Genomic DNA, 23,121 nt, shown 5'->3' with positions numbered 1-23,121 from the left:
TCATTCTAAAAAAGTATTTAAATGAGCAAGAGAATATGGAAACAAAAGAATTTTTTCCGGGTTAAAAATGGACGAAATAGAGATGAACACATAATTTTTTCATTATATTTATTTCGAAAGAAACAAAATGTCCGTATACGGACATGTATCTGGTATGTAAACTATATATTATTGATTTTTAATTATTTATAAATATTTTTTTTTATAAAAAGCGAATAAAAATGGGATGTTAAAGCAAAATGTGAAAGTTATAATAATTAATAACGTTTAAGGGAAAACAAAATAATCCAATTGTTCTTGATTGTTGGTACAGCATCGCTCTATACCGGTATGCTATAGTCCGTACATGTATGTTTACCATATATTCCATAAATTTCATGTGAAATCAATCATACCATACATGATTCTTTTAGTAAAAGTATTGTTATTGCTTTGCTATTTCCCCATATTTAAAAATAAACTTTTATCCAATTTTTGTGGAATAAATATAGTAAAATTAAGACGAAAAGGAGTTTTATATGGAATATTTTCGTAATTTATAATTACTGTAGTCATTGGAATGTTGTATTTACTCGCATTTTTTTTCAAATATCTTATTGGTGGTATTTTTTCTTAAAGATCGAATCATTTTAAACTTTATCTTTTATGCCCATTTTAGCAAATCCATTAATCAAAGAAAGGTAGATAACCGAAGTATCCTGACTTTTTGCCAAAGTCATTTCGCCGAAAATTTCAAATCTTATTTTTCTTATGATATTTACGAAAATTTTGTTATTATTAATAATATTTATTTCGATTTATAGTTTTACAGCTATTTGCGAAAATAACGGACCACCTAATTTTTATGAAATTTTTCATACGCAGTCATGCGCATGGTAATATGCGTGTATGACTGCGTATGGCTGCGTATGAAAATTTCATACAGTCGAATATCGAATTAGGTGGTCCGTTATTTTGCAAATAGCTGTAACCAATTAGAAAAATTGTTTCAATTTAATTGGTAATTTTCGTTGTCATTGATTTATTATTATAAATATAGTTATTTGTTGACAATATCAAGATTGGTTGCTACAAATAATTATAGTGAAAAATATACTTAGTACACTAGTTATATAATAATTTAAGTTCGAAAAAGTTAGCTGGCAAATATGTCTGCGTTACAAACAAAGGATTATAGCTCTTGACTCTTTAGTGTTATATTTTTAGCTTTTACGATCAAATAAATATTTTTTTGTTCCATTTTTTATATTTTTAAAATTTTTGATGCAAAGGTTTTTTAACGCACCCAAATAGATAGAATTTTTATTATTTTTGCTAAATTTTATAACAAATATGAAACAAAATAAATTATTTTTGTACAAATTTATAACAAATGCGAATTAAGTCAAAATAAAATGAATTGAATATATCTATCGACTTGCTTTTTAACTTTGTTTGTCCTTTCATATTATTGTATCGTTTCCAACGTAATAAGCCCCGGACTTCGTAACGGTCACCATTTCCCTAGTAAATACAACTTATACAAGCAATTAAAAGATGTTTTCTTTTTACTATCATAAGTATACCATAAGTATAAAATAATAATATTTCATAAAATTTGTTCTTATCAAGCATACTTGATCATGTTTCTAAGACTTTCTAAAGGAGAATACTATACATTATAATTGGTGAAAATTCTTGCAATTTCAATCTGATAACTGGAATCTATAAAAATCATTAATTTTGTCCTTAATGTGCTACTAAGACCAAGAGTTTAAATCGATTTCCAGAGTCTTTTTTTAGGGATTTTAGTTTGTAGCATCCAATTGTAATTCCTCTAAAACTTTCCAATTTTACAATCAGTAAACCAACTCTTTCTGTAGGATTAAATGAATTTACTGCCATAATTTTGTTCACAATCATATGAAAAAATATACTAAGCGCATGAGACAGTTGTATCAATAGTAATATTTTTTGACTTAGTTCATTCATATTAATTTAAAAGTCAGTTGATAGGCGTAAATAAAAGTTCCCCATTAGCTGGTTCATATTTTGCTTCCCAATTTCTTGACAAAATGTAGTCTGGCCCTTGAAACGGGAATCTTGTGATTAGCATTATCCTTTGAAAGTATTTAAATACAGTATATAGAATTAAAGCCATCAACAAAGACACCATATAAGGAAAAGAAAGTTGGTAGTACTTACTAGTTGTATTTAGTTGGTATCATTTTCGATTGAAAAAAGTTGGGGAATTGTAAAATGCTTTATTATAAGGAAGGTACATAGCCAATTCCTCAAGATTCGGCAAGATCTTATATAGTAAGATGTGCACATAACGGAGGTGAGACGAACGCTCTTCTTCTTCCTCGTATAGTCGGAGAATTGGGAATAGCACACTTACTATGCTTTGTCATTGTTTAGAATGTGTAAAATATCAACCTTTAATAATGATAGCTTCAATGAAAGAGGAAATACTCTCGCTTTTAGTGATAATTTGTCTATCAAAATAGTAAAATCGTCTCACGTAACCATATTGTACATATTGTACGTTTCGGTTTCAGTATTCTGAAGTATAATATAAAAAAAAATTATTAAGGTGCTTCATTATTAATAAGAGACAAAATATTTTCTTACCTTTATGCCGAACTTTGCTTAAAATGTCTTTTGTCAATGAGAAGTTTGCGATTTTTTCACTATCAAACCAAGAATTGTGTAATTAAGTTATTAATAAAAAAATTTTAAATTTTTTTATGAATTGAAGATAATGATAAAATGATTCAATAAATCAATATTATTTCTAAAAAATGTTACTTACAGAAATCCCGTTTAGAATGGCTATCTGAGTTATTAACTTCTGTAAAATAGATTCTAATGTTCAGAGATCCATTAGATGGTTTAATATTAAATACTTTTTTAATAGTTCTTATATTTTTTAAGAAAACAATCATATAATTTGTATAGTATGAAAACAAGGTCATCACGAATACGGGCATACCCCTTACGATAAATTACCTTTCACATGAAATATCAGTATTATGATATTTATAGGGTAATAAATATCAAAATCAAAAATGGTTAAAAATGAGATAAAATTCTTTTTCGCTCTATAATCTATATTTCTCCCCCACAAATATCACCTACATAAATATATATTTCGCGTCTTCGTTGAATTATTATTTCTATTAATGTTGGCTTATACATAGGGCGTAATTATTCCAGATAATTCAGCATTTAGGCGGCGTAATAGTGAAATTTATTACACCAAATTTTTATTCAAAGATTCATATTAAAATAGTATTACGCCAGTATTACACCCGGTTGTAATGTTGATGTACCGTAATATATATATATATATATTTTTTCTTTATTAGTATTAGAATAATTACCAAAACGTAATTAATCCCAATGTCAACGTAAATACATACATCGTGTCAATATTAACTAAATTAAGTTTATTACAGTATAAAAGACTACTCTATTGAAACTACTCACTATCACTATCATCCCTAGCATCCTGAGTTTGCGCAATACGTTTTTTATTTACATTCAATAAATCACTATCCGTCTCAATTTTTTTACCTTCTTTACCTTTTGAACTTTCTGCATTACCACTAATATCTTTAATTCTATCACCAAAAACCGCATTCAATTTGTTAAAATCTTCCACCATATCCGTTTTCTGAACCTTCGAACCCGTTGCTTCGAAAAATTTTCGTCCTCCGAAGATGAATTAGCATTATTTGTTGGGGTCTTCCGAGTCCTTCGATCCTTGAAAAGACCGTCTATGTGCCGTAATATTTCGATATGGCTTGAACCTAATTCTCCCCCACGTATAGTGTTATTCAATTGGACATTTGTTGAGCATCCAATTGGATGTATGTCCAGTTGTTCAATTATTATTTGATTTGGGCAATGTGGACATTATCCAATTGGATTTGGACATACGTTCAATTGTCCGATTGGATATCCGATGTCCAATTACATGAATTGGACATCCAATACAGGTTTCAATGACATAATTATTGATACATGATTACATGATACAAAATCAATATACTGTACTAATTCTGCTTGTTACCCAGATGTATACCATCAAAGTAATATTTATTAATAGTATTTATTAAACGAACAAACCTATTTTAGAAGTAAATAAATTTTGTTTACAATTACAGTGTATTTTACTTTTTAAAGGTAACTTTTAATTTTTTTGGAGTGATATAGTCTAACCTCTAAAGTGACTCTGTATGACTCGGGAATGGAGATGAAACCAGTAAGTGGTTGTAGTCTTGATCAAAATTAGGTCTAAACTAACCTAAAATTTTTTATTAATTTTATTATGAGACATTAGAACGTATCGATGAAATGGAATCGAGTTTTAACAATTCACTTTTTCGAAATCTAAATAAATTCTTTTATACTGTTAACTTTTATTATCAATTAGATTTCAGGAACCTATAAGTTTACGGTTATTGATTACGTCGAGAATGGCAATGTAAAGACGAGCCTAAATGAGCATAAATGTAACGATATATGGTGAATGGCGATGTAGTACGGAAACAGAATGTTCGGAAACAGACCCTTGAAATAACTTTGTAACATACATATATTTTGGATATATTTCATTTTCGATGATAGAATTTATAAGTTTATAACAAATTACGAATCATGTGTTAATACTTAATAAGTATGAGAATACTTTCTTGTATTTGCGCTATATCAACGGTAAATGCGATTAAAAAGTAGATAAATGATTTATTTAAATACAAATCATTTTTTTCAGAATTTAAATCATTTTAGATTTTAGATTTGACCAACGCTGACAATAATAACGATGAAATCATAAGGATTGACGTTTTATTGGAAATCGTTACTTGAAATTTAATGCGTTTTGTTAAAAACAAATCGCAAAATACGTTCACTCTGGAACATATATTTGCGCGAAATCGGAATATCAGTTTAAGTTTAATTCCGGTAAATTTAATATCCGAATTTTATGAAGTACAGAAATTTTCCTAGACCTAAAACTCATTAAACAAACAACAGTTGTGACACGATATTACAAAAGTGATGATCCGAACTGCAAATAAACTATGTTACGCGAGCTCTTTCATCGTGGCTTATTTTATTTTTTGATAATTTGTTTATATTTTGTACTCCATTTTACGCATATAATGATTCTATTAAATTATTTAACAAACAATCTTTTTGCTTATAAACACTCTTTTTAAATATTTTCATATTTTAAATAAAAATAATTTCCATTCGGAAATTTAATATTTTGATTACATTTTAAATAATTTAAGACATGGAAAAATTCGTTAAAAGACAATCATGGCGCAGTAAAGAAAATGAAAAAATTCAAAAATTGGAAAATTTTATGAAAATTCCTCATGAAATTATGTTAATTATTATGAATTTTCTTGATGGTATTTCATTATTAAATTTATCAATGGTACGTAATTTATTACTTTTTTTTAATAAAGAGTTTTTTTTTTAAAAAGTTTTTATAAATATTTTTTTTTTTTTGAAAAATAATTTTTTGAAAATTTTAAAATTTTTAGGTAAATAAAAAGTTGAGATATCATACACAGGATAATTTACTTTGGTTAGAAGTTTGTTTACGAGAGTATCCTGTAAATATGATGAATATTGTTAAAGATAAAAGGAGAACTCCCCTTATACATAATTATAAATGGTTAGATATTTGGAAAGAATTTGGTAAAATATCAATAATTTTTTAAAGAATATTTAAATACTTTTGTTTTTATAATTTTTCCTTTATTATTATTAATTATTATTATTTTAGATCGGAAAAATTATACATATGTTTTTACTGAGAAAGAAAATTTTGCTATTCCACATCGTTGGTACGAATCAACCAGGTAAATAATATATTTTAACCAACCGAATTTAATTTTTTTTTAATTCCATTTATATTTATTTTTTTTATTATTTTTTATAGCGATAAAAATCATCCAAAAACAATAAAGACAAATTATAAGTTCTTTGAGGTAAAGAAGATTTTACATGGGAGTGGGAATAACTATCCAAAATTTCTGTATCAACCTTGCTAATTTCAACCACTTTATTATTTATATAATAGTTGTTTGCAGTTTTTGTATCAATTTATCCAGGAACCTATGAATTAATTTGGGAAATGAAAATTGGTAAAATTCACGAAGGTTGTAATTTTAAATTTAATACTAAAATAGTAGATCATGTAAGTTTAATTCCATTAAATTATTTAAAATTATCAAAATTTTCATTACTTTTTACTAAATCCTTTTTTAAAATGTATTACAGAATTGGAATAAAATTCTAAAAACATATTCATATAAACCAAAACCTGAAGAATTTAAAGGAATGTCAAATAAAGGATGGTGTAATTTTAAGGTACCAAATAAAATTGTAATAGAACATGAACAACATGTTAAAACTGAATTTAGAAGATATACTACACTCGAAGAAAATGAAGGTTCTTTATGGTTTGAATCATTAGTAAGTTTGAACTTTGTGTAAAAATTATAATTAATAAAGAAAAGATTTGTTTATTAATTATTATCTTCTTTTTTTTGCATCATAGGAATTATATTGCGTACATTTACAAAGATGTACAAATGACGGCTTAGATTCTTCAAAAAATAATCAAACATTGTCAAAAAGTATTAAAAGATTAACTAAAATATTTAGTTATTAAAAAAATTTATAGAGTATTTACATTAATTATAGAGTATATTGTAATTTAATTTTATTTAACATGTATATTTTATTTATTTATTTATTTTTTTATTATTTGTTTATAAATGGTAATATTTGGTTAATGCCGGGGTTAAATAGATTATTATGATAGAATGATAGAATCTTTTCTTTTTTTTAATACCTATAATTAAGTAAATACGCATATAACTTAAACTTATATCTAACTTAATAATTTATATCCTAAAAGTTTTATTTTTTTTTTTTAGAAAAAAATCTTTTTTCTTAATCTCTCTAATCTTAAAAGAATGTAATATTTTTTTAAATTTTTAAAAACCTCTATATTTTTCGAACTTAAAATCTATATTATAAAATTTATAATTATCTATTTAATAATCTATTGATAAAATGATTTTTATATCGTCTTTTTTTACATTTTGTTTCATTTTTATTTTTATATCTTTTCAAATATACACAATATAATGCCTAAAAGATATAAAAAAAAATTATTGATAAATATAACATGTTACAACTTAAAAATAACTTCAACGTTAATTAAAACAATACTAACCATTGGGGCAGGCCAATCTTGTGGATTACTACAACACATTTTAGCATGTCCAATAAATTTGGCAGATATAATTTGATTTTGTCCAATTGTAATTCTTTTAGGTATTCTATATGTGAACCATCCTCTATCAGATATTATTTTAAAAGCTTCCGGTGATGGAGTGTCTGAATATTCTTTTATGGTAGTAAAATCACAATTCTGCAATGTAACAAAATTAAGAGATTAGAATTGAAGAATTGTGATTTAAGTAAAAAATGATAGTAAAATATATAATAATTAATTATTACATTGTGAAAAATTTTTGTTATAAATTGAAATCTTTGAGCTCTCAGTAAATTATAAATATTCATTTCCCATAAAATTTCATAAATTCCTGGTGAAATAGATTCAAACCTAATATCCATCTATATATATAAAAAAAAATCAATAATAATAATTAGCACACTATTCATTTTTTTTATATTTCTAACAAAAATTAAAAAGAAAACATACATCAAACGATTCTTGAATTGCCCTTACTATATTGGGGTGTTTACGGTCACTAAAAAAAATTTAAAATTTGTAAAATAAAATCTTTTAAATGATAAAAAATGACAAAAAAAAAAAACCAAGGATTACATTTTTATGTCTGAGAATTGACCAGATTTTGGTCTCCATCCGTAAGTTATTAATTTAGTTGATTCAATTTTTTCAGCGAATATAATTTTATGGCGGTTCCAATCTAACGAAAAAATAAAATTAAAATCAAAAGTTAAAATAAAAAGCAAATTGAAGAAATTGAATTATAAATAAGTTAAATAAGTTAAATAAAGTTCGTATAATACTTACATAATTCTTTAAATTTTTTCATCCAATCTTTTGTTTGTAATTTATTAGGTAAGTCGGCAGGAAAATATTCTAAACATATTTTATACCATAAAAAATTATCTTTCGTATGATATCTCAATTTTCTATTTACCTATTTATATCAAAAAATATGTATATGTATATGTATATACACATATATATTTTTATACAATAATATTTATTATAAAAAAAAACATCTTTTGAAATATTTTTTTTTTCGATCACTTACCCTAGACAAAGCAGCAACATCATGAGCATCATAATCCAAATATTCAATTATTATTAATATTATCTCATGTGGTATATTTGTGAAAACGTCAATGTATTGCTTTGTTTTCTGTTTATTCTTACTGCGCCATCGTACAACTGAATTCACAAATTTTCGCATTTGGATCCGGTAAAAGAAAAAGAGAGAGAGATCAGGCGGGAAAACTTCGCCAGGAAATCCTTGAAATTTTTTATTGCCGAATTTTCTATTAAAAAATGTAACTATTTGCAAGTTGGGTGGTGAAGAAAAAATCCACTAACGAAAATTTTTATAGTAGTGGTATGGAGCGGAATGGTCGAGGTCTATAAAGAATTGAGTACAAAATATAAATAATTTGTTGTATTTATTTAGAATTTAATCGACACATACATAAATTACTTGGGGAGTACCTTGGGGGGGCGAATACAATCAATCATGCCATTCCACTAAGGGTTACACTGCATATTAATTTATAGTGATGAATAGGGATGGGTGACAAATAGAATTCACTACTACTCCCAGTTCTCCGTCTCCATAAAATGCGGAGAGTGTGACATGAGTGGCGAATTTTGTGCAATGTTGGGATTTCCTTTACTTAGTCGTACAAATAAAAAATTATTGGTAAAGGGCTAACCCCTTATAAAAAAAATGTTTACTGCTAAAAAGATTCGTTGGAAAATTCCCGTAAGTTAACCAAATATCGGTAAAGATTCGACTAAATAATTTGTAATCATCTTTATAAAAAGATTAAGAATTTCTAAATTAAATTGATTTTGTTTTCTTACTGCAATCGTTGATATTTATTAAGGGATGATAATTTACTCGGGAAAAACCAGCCATAAATGGGAGAGAGAATAATCGTAAGGTTTTTTTTAAAAAAAAAAAAATTTTTTTTTTTATATCAACCGGATTTTGACGATTTTACCAATTTTAGTAAAAAAAATAAAAAATATTTTTCCGTCCCCGAGTGAATTTTCCAATTTCGATGGAACATTGATTCTTTAATATATCCATAAATATTCAATTCATAAGAGGATGAAAATTAACCTATTCTATACATAGGGCGTAAAGGATATATTTAGTTATTGACTTATCTATTTTTCATAGTAATTTATTGAGGATCGTGAATTGTTGATCCGAACCCGTCCGGAACTTATTACACGTGAAGAATTACAAATCAAATTTCAGGTCGGAAAAAAACGGTTATAATTCTTTAGTACGACTGGAATCGTTTATTATTTATTTCTTCTATATAAAAAAAAAAACTATTTACTATTCTTATAGTTAAATTAAGTTCATGGCTTATGTCGTGTCACATAACATGATCTTATCTTGATTACACTAGTAAAATGGGTTGGATTTGTTTATTGTACATGGTAACAAATTTTTTTTTCATTTTTTTCTTTTTGTTTCCAAGCAATTCTTTTCCTTTGTAAAAAAAAATTTTTTCATAATGAGATTGAATGCAAAATTATGGCAAAGTGTAGCTAAAAATTATGCTAAACTTCTTGAAGAAGAAGATTCTTGTGATGTATCTATTACTGTCGGAAGTGGAGATGATATAAAAACATTTAATGTACACTCATTAATATTACGAACTCAAACACCATACTTTCACACTGCTTTTTCAGCCCAGTGGGGAAAAAAGAAGGGTGATAAAATAGTTTTGTCTAAACCAAATGTTACACCAGCGATATTTGAAGATATTCTCAAGTAAATAACAAATGAAAAAACGAAGAATTTTATTATTTATTTATTTATTTATTTATTTATTTTTTTTTTTAAAAAAAAAATAAGAAATAAAAAAATAAAATAAAAAAATAAAAATAAAAAAAGATTTAATTTAAAATAAAAAATTTTTTTTTATCTTTTTTTTAGGTTCATATATTCCAGTGAATTAAAATTGGATAACAAAGATGTTCAACATTTACTTGGGCTTTTGTCAGCATCTGATGAATTAATTCTTCCGGTACTTTCTGATCATGTTCAAAAATATCTTGCAATAAATCAAGCATCATGGATAAAAGAACATCCGTTAGAAACGTTAAATGCAGCGTTTCAACATGAATCTTGGAAAGAATTACAAAATTGTTGTGTATCAACTATATGTAAAAATCCCTGGATGTTATTTGAGACTCCTAATTTTTATCATTTGGATGAATCAATTCTTTTGTATATAATTAAAAAAGATGAATTACAAATGGAAGAATCAGATATTTGGTATCATATACTTACTTGGGGAATTATGCAACATGCAGACTTACCTGACGATCTTAATGAATATACAAATGAGGATTTTAATAATTTGAAAAAAACTTTATCAAAATTTTTACCTGTAATCCGATTTTTTAATATGTCTTTGGAGGATTTTGATACAAAAGTTTCCCCTTACAGAAAAATATTTCCTGATGAATTATATGAAGATATTCTTTGGCATTTCTTAAAACCTGATCGTCCAAAAAAATATATTTCCTCTATACTTCCAAAAAGGCATCACCCTTACGCTAACAGTAAATTTATCAAAAGTAAATTATTGATTTTGCTTATATTGAAAAAAAAGAATATATATATGTATATATATGTGTGTGTGTATTTTTTAATGAAAAAAGAAATTAATAATTTTTTAATTAATTCATTTTAGCAAATTATGCAAAAATTACGGCATATAAAACTTCTTATTCAAAATATGGTACGATAATTGTTTAGGAAATATTATTATAATAATTTCTCTTTATCAAATGTTTTATCATTAACTCGGAATATTTTCAATTATTCCTTAGCTACAAAACCAGATGCATTCAAAAGGGTTATGATTGGACCATAATCTTGATTTCTGTTTTGGTTTTTAACGGTGAGTCTCTTAATTTACCGCTTTTATTTGCAATTTTTCAATTACTAATTCACGCAAAATAAAGTTGGATTTGGGACAATGGCTTTGCTAAATATCTTGTTAAAAGTCAAATAACAAGATTAGTTAAGATCATTCTATTTTTTTAAGGTATGATTTATTATAAATTCCATAGATAAGAAATTTTAGTTAAAAATGAAAAATTCTGCATGTCTAATAATCAAAACGATTTTTTTTATTTAAATATCAAATATCTTTATAGGAGAAAAATACATATACATATGTATAAAGATCGGAACTATTTCAAATTTGGTCACGTGACCACTCGTGTATAGACATTATTCCATTATATAAGTTATCAAGATTATTCGACGTCAGATTTAACACACATTTTTTTACGCACATTTTAATAATAATATGAAAAGTGATGTTGGGTTATATAGATAAAATTGAAAAAAGTAATAAGCTGCGCAGTTTCTTCACATACAGTTTTTTTTTATATATGTATGAATATAAAAAGAAAAAAGGTGTTAATAAAGAATTTTTCAATATAGTTTGATTCTAAAAAGTAGTTTTGATGAGTCCGGAGATGCATTTCCGGGATAGCATTTTTATGTATATTTTTATTGGATTTTGATAAAATCGGCGGTCAGCTGAAATCTTGTGATCATCATAGTTTTTTTTGTTGTGGAACACATGCGTCTATAAATAAATAAAAATATTGTTTTCGTCAAGTTTTTCTCACTTTTCACTTTTTATCGTTTTATTATGTAATTTTAATAAATTATTTGCAATTGATAAGTCAATTTGCACATTTTTAGTTAACTAATTTAAATTTGTCTTTTACTCTTGCTTATTTTTTTATTTATAATAGTACATTTTAAGTTTGAACTAAAAAAAAAAAAATGGATTCAGACATCGCAATACATTCTATTCAAAATAAACCACCGACACCAATACCAACACCACCACCGCCTTCATCGTATTCCTCATCTAATACGACAAACACAATAACACCAAAACATAAGATGTTAAATTTATGGGTACATAATGATTCATTTTCTAAACAAGATTTTATATTAAATCCGGATTTTTTTCCTGGTATAAAATTGGGTCAAACATTAGAAATTTATAATTCTAATGAAAAATCCGATGTTACAAGACATTTAATTATTAAAGTTAATTCTTTGGATAAAGAACATATTGGTAAAGAAAAACCTATTTTACAGGTAATTAATAATTTAATAATATATTTATATAATTTGATTAAAATATCTTTTTTCCTATATATATATATATATATATACATATATGTATATATTACATACAAAATTTATTTATTTTTTTTAATAATTTTCTATTAATCATTTATTTTGTTTTTATTCTTTTAGATTTCAGTATCAAGTAATATTGCGAATACATTCAAATTTAAAAATAAGTCTAATGTATTTGTAAGAGAGGTAAATAATTAATTTTAATAATTGTATTTAAACAATTAATTATATTTATAAATTAAATTTAAATAACGTTATCTCATCCATCTTACCTTTTTCAGGTCGATGTGGAATTAGTTGCAGCAGATTATATAGAATTTACATTTAAAGATCAGTATATTGGTAGAAGTGACATGTGGAGATTGAGTAGAAGTCTTATTGGTACATGTATTTATACGAAACAAAATTTAAATTTTGCAGATTGCATAAGAGCACAAGTGAAAAAAATATTTGTTAAAGGAGAACAAGCCTTATGCGGATATGTAACAGGAAATACAAAGCCGATATTTAGATCAGAATCAGCAAAATTATTTATATTTGTACAAATGTCAAGAGAAATGTGGGAATTTGATGAAGATGGGGAATTATATTACGAGAAAGCTATTGACGGATTTTTTACAGAATTATTTCAACGTTGGAAAGATTTATCTACAAATCACGTAGTATCCATAGTATTGTTTTCAAGAGTTTATTATGATGAAGGAGAAGTTTTAATTAATGGATTAGTAAATGAAGACGAATCACTTAGACAAATTAAAAGAAGATGGTATAAGGATTTTTATAAAGTTATTGTTGATTGGGAAACAAGAAGCGATTGGAGTTCTGCACTTAAACTACTTAAAGAAGAACTTACGCAATATCAACTAAATATATTATTGAGGGAGAAAAAAAAACAAAACGGTGAAATTTATAAAATATTATTGGGAAAAAATTCTTACGCTTTTGAAGGGAATATATTAGAAGCTATTAATTTAGCATTAAATCCATTTGATAGGCATTATGTAGATAGAGATTTATTACGTACAGGATTATCAATTATTATAGTAACTCCTGGATGTTGCAGATTTGAAGTTGATAAAAAACTTTTAAGATTAACAGCTGAACGAATGATCGATAATGGAATTGGATTAGATCTCGTTTGTCTTTCAAGAATCCCTCTACATACAGTCCCTTTATTTAAATTTAATTCACAAGAATTATCAAAAGCTCCTTTACCTGATTGGTGGAATAAAAATACAAGTAGATTTGCAAGTAAATTTTCGTCTCAATCAAAAGATTCAAAATTGGAGCTGAGAGATCCTTTAGATTATGATGATGATCCAAATGATGATTCAAATTATTTTTATCACAAAACTCCTGATTGGGTTGACTGTAATTTTTATTCTAGACATCAAGATAAACCTTTTAAACTCGATAAATTTATTACAAGATGTAAAATGTATGAAATTCAAATGATGGGAATTATGGAACATGAAATTTCTTATATTATCATTCCTCATCTTGATGATAATCCTCAATCTGATGAATATGACGATAATGTTTTTAATACATCTAAACAAAATGTTCCTCTTTTACAACAAAAAAGTCATGATTCTTTAAATCGTTTACATGACACATCGCCACCATCTTTTCGTATGCATAATTATGATTCCCCTATTTCAAATCGCCAAGGAAATATTTTCAAACCTGACCATTTAATAGGAGAAAGTTCTTTACATTCTACAATGATTAATAGATCTTATTCACAAACTTCACATGATAGTTATCAAGATGGGCATTCTAAGAATAATGAATTTACCGATGACGATGATGTTGTTGTAACTTCAAGTACGGTTGATCCCATATCAATAAAATCTTCAAATCATCACCACCACCAAAGAAATCGTACCTCTCTATCTCCAAGAAGAGAAAGTTATCCTGAAGGATCTTATTTTATTAAACATATACCACGTCCAAGTAATCATTCAAATCCACCACCACCACCACCTCCACCTCCACCACCTCCTCCTACTATTAGTTATATTCCTCCAAATTATCGCCCACCTTTAGTTAACCCTTGTAATCCTTCAAAATCTCATAATCGTTATGGAATGAGTACACATCTTCGTAGATGGGGACATGTTTTTCCAAGACCATTATCAATAAATTCAATGAAATGGCCTGCTTTATGTACTCCCGCTTGTCTTCCTTTAACAACTGACTATCTTTCTCCAATTGACGAGCCTGGGGCTTATCAAGAATACACTTATACGATTTCTATTGATTCTGAGTCTTTCATAATGAATCAAGAAAATGAGGGTGTATCAGAAGAAGTTAAAACTGAAACTTTATTGAAAGAAATGATATCTCAACGATTAGCTCAAGGATATCAATTAGTCGTTTTAAATGAAATTAAATCACATAATTGGGAAGATTATTCTTCATCTTTATTAACTTCTAAGCAATATTATCTTAGTATGGGACGTCATGTTCATAAATTAACTTACGATCCTTCAGGACAACTTGTTGAAGTCAAAAGTGTTGAAGTTAAAAGATATGTTCGAAAAATACAATATAAACCAGATCCAATTCCATATATTTGCGCTGTTTGGCCTAAATGTCAAGAAACTTATGAGACTAGAACTGTTAATTTTACTTATCCACATATTGATTATAATTGGAATTATGTAGATCAATTAATTTGTGGATATCAAGTTGATCTTTATGAACATTTGAAATTTTGGAGAACAAGATTTATTTTAATCCCAATGGAAAATATTTCTGCTGGTTTATTAAAACATGGGAATGAATTATTTGAAGAAGAAGAAGTTCGATTAAACGGAATTTATAAATTTCTTGAACTTTTTGATAAATCCATTTGGATACCACCAGATGAAAGTGGCGATGCTGGTAATAATAAAAGAATGGAAACTTCATCTCCACATTTAAGGCCTACAACAGATGATTTATCAATTTTTGTTATAACTCCCGAAGGATTATACCCAAGAAGAAGTTCCGTACATCCAGTAGATGAAAAACTTACAAAAGATACTAAACTTGATAAAATTTATCAAGCAATGAAAAATAATACGACTGGAATCATCAAGGATCGTCAATGGCATTTTAAAACTTACCAAAATTCAATTGTTGGAAATGAATTTGTTGATTGGTTAATAAGTAGATTTCATGATATTGACACTAGAGCTAGTGCTGTTGCATTTGGAAATGAATTATTAGATAGAGGATTATTTGAGCATTGTCAGAAAAGACATCGATTTTTGGATGGATATTATTTTTATCAAATTAAAGAAGAATTCGCTCCTAGAAGAACCATTAAAGAATGGCTTAGAAGAAAGCCGAAAAAAGATTCTGAAAAAATCGAAGAAATACCAACAAAACCAACAAGAATTGAATTTACGAAAGCTATTCATATTGATATTGACCCAAATAAAAAAAGTGATAGAAAAGAAACAGCAATATTACATTATGATGTTATTTATAACGTTGATGCTTGTTATCATTTCCAATTAAATTGGCTTGCGTGTACAGCGAGATTAATTGAAGAATTATTACAATTATGGAATAGGAACGCTAAGACATATGGATTAAAATTAGTCGAAGCACCTGTTGAACAAGCCATGAGTTTAACTAATAATAATCCATTTCAATCTCCAACATCAATAAAATTATCAGTATTACCTCCAATATTAGAAGAATTAGAAAAATTAGGGAAAAAATTGAATCCTGAAATTAATCATAAATTATATTTTGAAATTGAATTAGTTAAACATTTTAAATTTGTATTAGATGTTGAGGCTGATGACAGATTTCCAAAAGAAGTTGAAATAATTTATTCTTATCATAAAACTCCTTATAAATATTCTCAATATATTCATAGATCTGGTGTTGCGTTTATACAAATTTGTGATCCTGGGGAAGGCTTTTTATGGGTTAATAACAGAATATATAATACTCATAATATTTCTAATAAGAATACTTCACCTAATCCTGATCAATTATTAAAAGAATTTCAAAATTTCTGTAACGATAAAGTCGCTCTTCAAAATTTTTGGAATGATGTTGTTAATAGTATTGAAGATTATACTTATGAACCAAATATTACCGAACAACGTCCTGATAGTATGACAAAAGGAAGTAGTAGTAATGAATCTGAACCAACATTAAAAACATAATAATTTATTTTTTTCATTAGTGTATTATAATTATTAAAATTGTATTTGTAGAAAGTCAAATTATATTAAATATATAAAATATTTAAAGCTGTAAACTGAGTTGTATGAATTTTGATTTGTGAATTTGTGAATAACTTTTCATTGGATCTTTCTTTGTCAAATAGGCGTGTATGTATGATTTTTATTCCACGAAACGGGATCGAGTATATTTAGGTTCTCCATATAGTATAAACGGAAGTATATCAATAATGAATAATTATTACATTATTTTTGCCGAATTTAAATTATCGAAGCATGATTCAAATTTTATATAGCGTCCGAAGTCTTGGATGAAAAACCGTATACTTTTGCAAGTGATATACTCTGTGTAGAAGTCTCACGCTGGTAATATTATGAATTTTCAATACCTCGCTTCTTAAAAAAAGTTACTACCGTTGAGTAAGACCATGCTAGCAAATTAGCACTTGATTCCGGTATATAAATCGGACAAATCAGTGCTAGACAATAAATGAAATTACAAATTTATGTTTGCGTATATAAATTGAAAATAAGAATGTAAAATATAAAAACCCTGTAACATATTTTATCATTAAATGAAATATTCTTATAAGTTCTTTTGGAAAGCGCAAATCTTTGATAGAAACCATTATTAAAAAGAGAAACTGATAGTTGTAAGACGTGAATAAATACGTTCGAAGAAATCCCATCATTTTATTAGGCTGTCAACGAAAGTTTTAATAATTTTATTTATAACAAAATTCTTTATCACTAGTAATCAATTCCATTTATTTCGTTTCCTATTTAACACTCACTTTGTCGGAACTTTTCTTATTGATAACAGATAAATAAGTATTCCAGCCAAGTGCAACACAATTAACAACTAAAGTCCTATAATTCAATGGAATAAAATGAAAATTGAGCAATTGTACAGCCGGCCACAATTTATAATTATTAATTAAAGTAGGTACTAAAGTCTGTGTATATTGAGAAGGTAAAAAAATATTAATATTAACTTAAGTAAAACAATATCTTTAAGATAAATATTCTGAGAGGATTTTATATTTACATCTCCAAGCTTTTCTAAAATTTGAGAGTTTTCTTGACCTTCTAATAATGCCTGACCCACGAAAAATGTTGTAATAAAACATGGTGCGAATATAGCTTGATCTAAAGTGACACGCGTTAATAGTCCTTTATAGAAAAAGAAAACATAATAAATAAATAAGTTAGGAATAAAATAATTAATCTTAATAATGTAAGGGTATATATATTACCTAACATGGGATTTTTAATTGTAATAACCCGGTCTAAAGTACGATACCAGATAGCCGTGGATGGACCCTTATTTAATTTATTACAAAAAATTTTTAGAAATAAAAATTTTCATCTTTTAAATAATAATGCTTACAGCTATACATAAACCAAATCCTCCAAGTCTTAAAGTTCTATAAAAATTATGAGATTTTAACCCTCTTTGTTCAACAATTTGTTGTGCTATAATATCTCCTGCAGCAAATAATGTTCCTGAATAAATTCAAATTTATAATATTAAATTATGTATTTCATTAAGCAAACAAACATTTTTCAAATTTACCAGTAGTAATGGTTTGTATTAGAATTGGTCTTCGGAATAAATGATTTTTGTACCAACTGAAAAAAGACATATTGTAGTATATAATTGAAGAATTTTAGGAAAGGAAAATGGAAGAGTTGAAAAAGTTTAAATCTATATTTAGAATTTGACCCTCCAACCTTCCATATAAGGGTTTTAAATTTGCACGACTCAGATCGGATTTTGAGTGATAATTCTCCGACACCCAATTATTACTTTTTCAAGTGTTTTTTGCAGTAATGATAAACAATATATATATAATATTGCTTTGTAATAACAAGATAGGAACGATTGGTAATATTGAAACTTTTTTTTAGCTATGTCAACACGTCCTATAAAGATACCTATTTAAATTAAATAATTTGTATATGTTTAATTAAGAATTTTTTTTAAAAAATAATAGTACTGTTAACCAGAAATAAATGGAAATGTTATTAATACAGTCAAGACCTGGTATTCGATATTCGATATACCGATATACAGTATATATTAAATTTTACTTTCCCACTATATGAGAGTAAATATCGGTATAATTTGATATATCGGACTTTTTCAAATGATTTTCATATGGGTTACATATCATTTATATCGGAGTTTGACTGTATTTATTAATTTAACTTACAAAATTAGTTAAAGTTATGCGACATTTTTATTGTGGGAACTATGGGAACACGGTAAAAAGTTACGCGACATACGCGACAATTTAATATAGAAATACGCGACTATTATTGATATATTTAGATAGATTGATGATTAAAATAATTTCCATTACATAATTTATAAAAAAGTTTGTACTACAAAAAAATATATAAAAAGACATTACCTCTTTTTTTTTTTTATTCTAAATTTCTCTACCGAACCAACTACTTGAGATAACCCAAATATTCTACCCAAATACTCTACTATATTTTCGCCCAGGAGGTCCACCAACATTTTTACGATAGAAGTAGGAAATATGTGAAAGGAAACTTTATTATTCTCTCCTACTAAAAAAAAATCCTCTTAAACTATTTTATAAACAAAAATCTTCAACTCTTGTTTCTCACCGAAAGTAAACTTTCGCACAAAACTCCCTCTATATTTTCAAAGCGGAACATACATTAAGAGGTGAGTATAAATAATAGTTTGCCGGATGGACGTACGAGTACTTGTTCACCGCAGGAGGGTTCACTGAAAGTATTCCGGATGGTGGGCTGTTATAATTGACATAGAGGTTTATGTGCTCGTAGTACGTACCATTTGCTACTGGCTACGTAGTCATCTGCTTTGTGCACAAGTCGTAGCTACAATGATGCCACATAGGTGATCCCCAAGCCGATCCATATGGGAGGGCAGGCCGTGGTGCCCGTGGAAGTGACACATATTTCTATGTCAACTCACTTAGTTGTTGTTATTGATACTATATGAGACCATTTGCCATAGATCCTATGATGGCCACATAGGTGTCCTGGGGGTTCCCTGCTTAGACATAATTAACAGGGTGGTAAACCTCATATGGTATGAGGTGATAGTTACTAAAAATTTTGTAAATTCTGTAGGGTATGCTGGACATGACTACTAGCCTTCTGCAGAGGTACTACCTACACTCGAGAAGGATAATGTTAATTATCATGATTTATTAGTATTATAAGTGAGTATTATCTAAATTTATGAAAAAAAGATTAATTTAATTCTTTAAATAATTCGTTCGACTTGACTTTAATTTTTCTAGATGGATATAACTTTTTTTTTATGTTGGAAACCTGATTTTCGCTCTTTTCTTAGTTTGCGTTGTTCAACTGGTAAAACTTAGATTCTGTTTTTATCATCAATTTTACAGTTTATACTATTGTACGAGTTTCATTATCGTAAATGAAAAAGTTTGTGATATTTTAAGTATTATTTTTTTATAATATATTTATCTTTTTGCATAAATATCATGATTAATAATGGACCAAATTTTTTAATAACAACTACTGACATTTATGTAGAAAGTAATTAAAAATTTCACAAAAAACTAATGAGTTGAACCACAATTGAATCGCGCATTCATACGCTCAAAAATTTTGGACTTTGAAACGTAATATCTTCATTAGATAATTATTGACGCGCTATTATTCAGAAAAACTAAAAAAATACAAATTCAATCAGTAGAGGCGAAGGTAACTGAGTAATTATCTTATAATGCTGACTGAAATTAACCGAAATTCTATTGTGGATTTGTTGTATTTGAACACCAACAGAAAGTTAAGAAAGTCCAAAGAAAATTTTGATTTATTAAAACTTAGTCCTCATACGATTTGTTAAAAGTAGGCATTGAAAAATTGAAAATTAATAAAATTAAGAATATTAAAATTAATAAGAAAACATAAAAAAGTGCACAATTTAGGCAAAATGATTACTAAAAATCGTTCCATTGATAAAATTGCTCGATTTATTTAAAACACGGATATAATAATTCGTTTCAGACTTCAATTCGGTTTTACTTGTGGTCGGTTAACATTAAGGGTCTGGATTTCTAGTATATCGAATATCACTATGTATTAATATTGTATAAATAAAGAAAGATTAACGTTAATCGATTAATTAACCGGTTAAGAATTAGATATTTCAAAAATCGGTTAATTGATTGATTAAATCCAAACCAAATTCTGGTCAAATTGTCTGGTATGTGAAATATTGATCATGTGTACTCAAGCTCGAACGTAAAAAAATGACTTCCCTATGAGTGAAAACAAATTGGTGCATTTGCAACCAAAAAATAATAATAATAATTTTTTAATATTAATTAATGCATTAATCAGTTAGAGCTCTTGGTGAATCGATTTATTATTCGGTTAAGGTTTTTATGATCGTTCCAACCTCTCGAGTCAAGAATGTTTTGACTCGAGTGCATGTGATCGGTAATGATGACTAAAAATATTGTAACGTCGGTCTGCATCACCATTAGAGTGATATCCAGATTTTACATTCGTTTTAAATTCTGTGATGTTTAAAAAATTATATTATACTATCACAAATTAGAACAATAAATGGAATAACAAATAATATTGCATAATGTTACTTTTCTTTTAATTGAATAAAAATAAAAAATAATCAATATACGGTATGATACAAAAATGTCATCCTATATTCCTATCGCTATTAATTAATTTCTTATAATTTGAAATACTTCGTACTCTTCTATATAAAATAAGTTTTCAGTATTTCTTATCCTTTTTTCATAATAAGTCTGTTTACATATATTATAATCAAAATTATTTGACTTATTTCCTCCAATACTAACTGATAATTGGAGGTCGGAAGAACCAAAAGAGGGACCATGCCAACCAGGATAATATAATGCTTTATCCATATTTTTTACATGACTTAAAATTAACTTATCAAATTCATTTTTATTCTTAAAAGAAAATATAAAACTATAATAAGATTGACCCCAATTACCAGACGATTTCCATATTGAAGGATTATATCCACCTAGAATTTCTCCAGTTCCTGTTACTTTAATAAAAGTAACGGTATTAGGCTTATCATTGCATAATTCGTGAAATTTTTTAGGAGAAAATCCATTTTGGCTCCCTCTTAACAATAACTTAAAATTGTACGGCAAATATAATTCTCTAAGATACGCAAATTTGTTATTAATATCAACTTTATCAATCCATCTTGAAATAATTGAAGCGATATTTAAGTTAATAATCTTTGAATCAATAATTTCGTCAATTTTTAGATCTCTAGGAAGTGAACTATTATTAGAATTTGGTTCACTATCAGGATCCATATAAGAACCCAACAAATCTTTGTAAATTTGATGATTTAAAAGTTTTTTATATGGACTCACTTTATGTAAAAATTCTTTGGATGATAAACTAAAAAATCTGATTAAAGGTATACAATTTTGTAGAGTATTTTTCATCATTTTGAAATCATCACCTGTCCAAGTATCAGGATCTGAAATGAGATTCTGATTTTGTGCGAGACCCCATTTTAACACATGATTCCAAACTTCAATTTCTTTCATTTGTAAATCATCTCTTTTAATAAGTGAAACTAATGATTTTTCGGGTAACGAAGTAAAATCCAATGATTTAAATATTTTTTCAGGAGATTTAACCATGAAATTTGTACATAATTTTTGAATTTCTGACAAACTATTAGATTGAAAACTTATTCGATGAGTAAGTTCAAAGTTTTGTTTCATCCATTCAATTTTGTTTTCAATAAAATAATTTTGTAAATAATCAACTAATTCTTGAAGAAGAAGCTCATCAGCAGCGGCTAATACTCTAAAAATATCCAAGGTATCTTTTCCATCCAAAGAAAAAATGCCACCATAAATATATCTGTTAACAAAAAATTAAAAATTGAACAAAGATTATTATTTTGTATTGATAATTATATACATTATAATTAAATTAATTACATACAGTATATATACTTACTTTAAAATGATTTGAAAGGTTTCCGGTAAAATATTTGGTAATTTAACATGAGCCAAGACATTATTATTCTTTTTATTTGAAGTTAAATATCTTTTTAAATATGGAGAACGATAACATAAAATGCCTGTATGAGCACGAAATATTTTTACGTTAGGATCTTTATTTACTTCAATTGTAATATCATAAAATTCATTATCTTTCAATAATTCTATAAAATTATGACTTAATTTCGAAAAAAATTGTGTAGGCATTTTATATGTTAGATGGGAAAAAAAAAAAATTAAACGGATAAAATGAGTGGATGGCTAAAAATTTTGCACAACAATACAAGATCGACACAATTACATGTCCGTATTCAGAAATGTTTAGACAATCTATATTTAATGTTTGATAATATTATATATATATATTTTTAAATTGTCGTTTACATTCGTATAAAAGTGTTTATATTTGTA

At 26.7% G+C, this 23,121-nt stretch overlaps 7 protein-coding genes across 7 annotated transcripts; 3 read left to right on the top strand and 4 right to left on the bottom strand.

Moving 5' to 3' along the window:
* Positions 1 to 3,361: 3,361 nt before the first annotated feature.
* On the bottom strand, positions 3,362 to 3,649 carry OCT59_029436 (uncharacterized protein; the record flags this gene model as incomplete). The annotated part of the gene is made up of 2 exons (XM_066143930.1): positions 3,362 to 3,420; positions 3,472 to 3,649. 2 exons carry the CDS (start codon positions 3,647 to 3,649, stop codon positions 3,362 to 3,364), a joined length of 237 nt encoding a protein of 78 aa, XP_065994693.1.
* Positions 3,650 to 5,284: 1,635 nt separating this feature from the next.
* Positions 5,285 to 6,676, top strand: OCT59_029435 (uncharacterized protein; the record flags this gene model as incomplete). Its single annotated transcript, XM_025330427.2, has 7 exons — positions 5,285 to 5,431; positions 5,541 to 5,697; positions 5,786 to 5,861; positions 5,942 to 5,990; positions 6,083 to 6,199; positions 6,283 to 6,477; positions 6,563 to 6,676. The coding sequence occupies 7 exons, from the start codon at positions 5,285 to 5,287 to the stop codon at positions 6,674 to 6,676; spliced, it is 855 nt and encodes a 284-aa protein (XP_025176903.1).
* Positions 6,677 to 7,056: 380 nt separating this feature from the next.
* Positions 7,057 to 8,480, bottom strand: OCT59_029434 (uncharacterized protein; the record flags this gene model as incomplete). Its single annotated transcript, XM_025310923.1, has 7 exons — positions 7,057 to 7,161; positions 7,247 to 7,444; positions 7,534 to 7,650; positions 7,739 to 7,787; positions 7,865 to 7,967; positions 8,075 to 8,204; positions 8,322 to 8,480. The coding sequence occupies 7 exons, from the start codon at positions 8,478 to 8,480 to the stop codon at positions 7,057 to 7,059; spliced, it is 861 nt and encodes a 286-aa protein (XP_025176902.1).
* Positions 8,481 to 9,792: 1,312 nt separating this feature from the next.
* On the top strand, positions 9,793 to 11,163 carry OCT59_029433 (uncharacterized protein; the record flags this gene model as incomplete). Its single annotated transcript, XM_025310922.1, has 4 exons — positions 9,793 to 10,052; positions 10,218 to 10,864; positions 10,981 to 11,028; positions 11,120 to 11,163. The coding sequence occupies 4 exons, from the start codon at positions 9,793 to 9,795 to the stop codon at positions 11,161 to 11,163; spliced, it is 999 nt and encodes a 332-aa protein (XP_025176901.1).
* Positions 11,164 to 12,092: 929 nt separating this feature from the next.
* On the top strand, positions 12,093 to 16,727 carry OCT59_029432 (uncharacterized protein; the record flags this gene model as incomplete). The annotated part of the gene is made up of 3 exons (XM_025323522.2): positions 12,093 to 12,416; positions 12,579 to 12,647; positions 12,743 to 16,727. 3 exons carry the CDS (start codon positions 12,093 to 12,095, stop codon positions 16,631 to 16,633), a joined length of 4,284 nt encoding a protein of 1,427 aa, XP_025176900.1. The 3' UTR covers positions 16,634 to 16,727.
* Positions 16,728 to 17,430: 703 nt separating this feature from the next.
* Positions 17,431 to 18,297, bottom strand: OCT59_029431 (uncharacterized protein; the record flags this gene model as incomplete). The annotated part of the gene is made up of 5 exons (XM_025309336.1): positions 17,431 to 17,607; positions 17,700 to 17,824; positions 17,908 to 17,974; positions 18,042 to 18,157; positions 18,228 to 18,297. 5 exons carry the CDS (start codon positions 18,295 to 18,297, stop codon positions 17,431 to 17,433), a joined length of 555 nt encoding a protein of 184 aa, XP_025176899.1.
* A 3,075-nt stretch (positions 18,298 to 21,372) lies between these two features.
* On the bottom strand, positions 21,373 to 22,917 carry OCT59_029430 (uncharacterized protein; the record flags this gene model as incomplete). Its single annotated transcript, XM_066143892.1, has 3 exons — positions 21,373 to 22,022; positions 22,158 to 22,567; positions 22,667 to 22,917. The coding sequence occupies 3 exons, from the start codon at positions 22,915 to 22,917 to the stop codon at positions 21,373 to 21,375; spliced, it is 1,311 nt and encodes a 436-aa protein (XP_065994692.1).
* Between the last annotated feature and the right edge of the window lie 204 nt (positions 22,918 to 23,121).

The sequence above is a fragment of the Rhizophagus irregularis genome, chromosome 9 (assembly GCF_026210795.1).
Source record: "Rhizophagus irregularis chromosome 9, complete sequence".
NCBI lineage: Eukaryota > Fungi > Glomeromycota > Glomeromycetes > Glomerales > Glomeraceae > Rhizophagus > Rhizophagus irregularis.
Note: the sequence above shows the minus strand (reverse complement) of the source record. Positions and strands in the feature narration are given on the sequence as shown.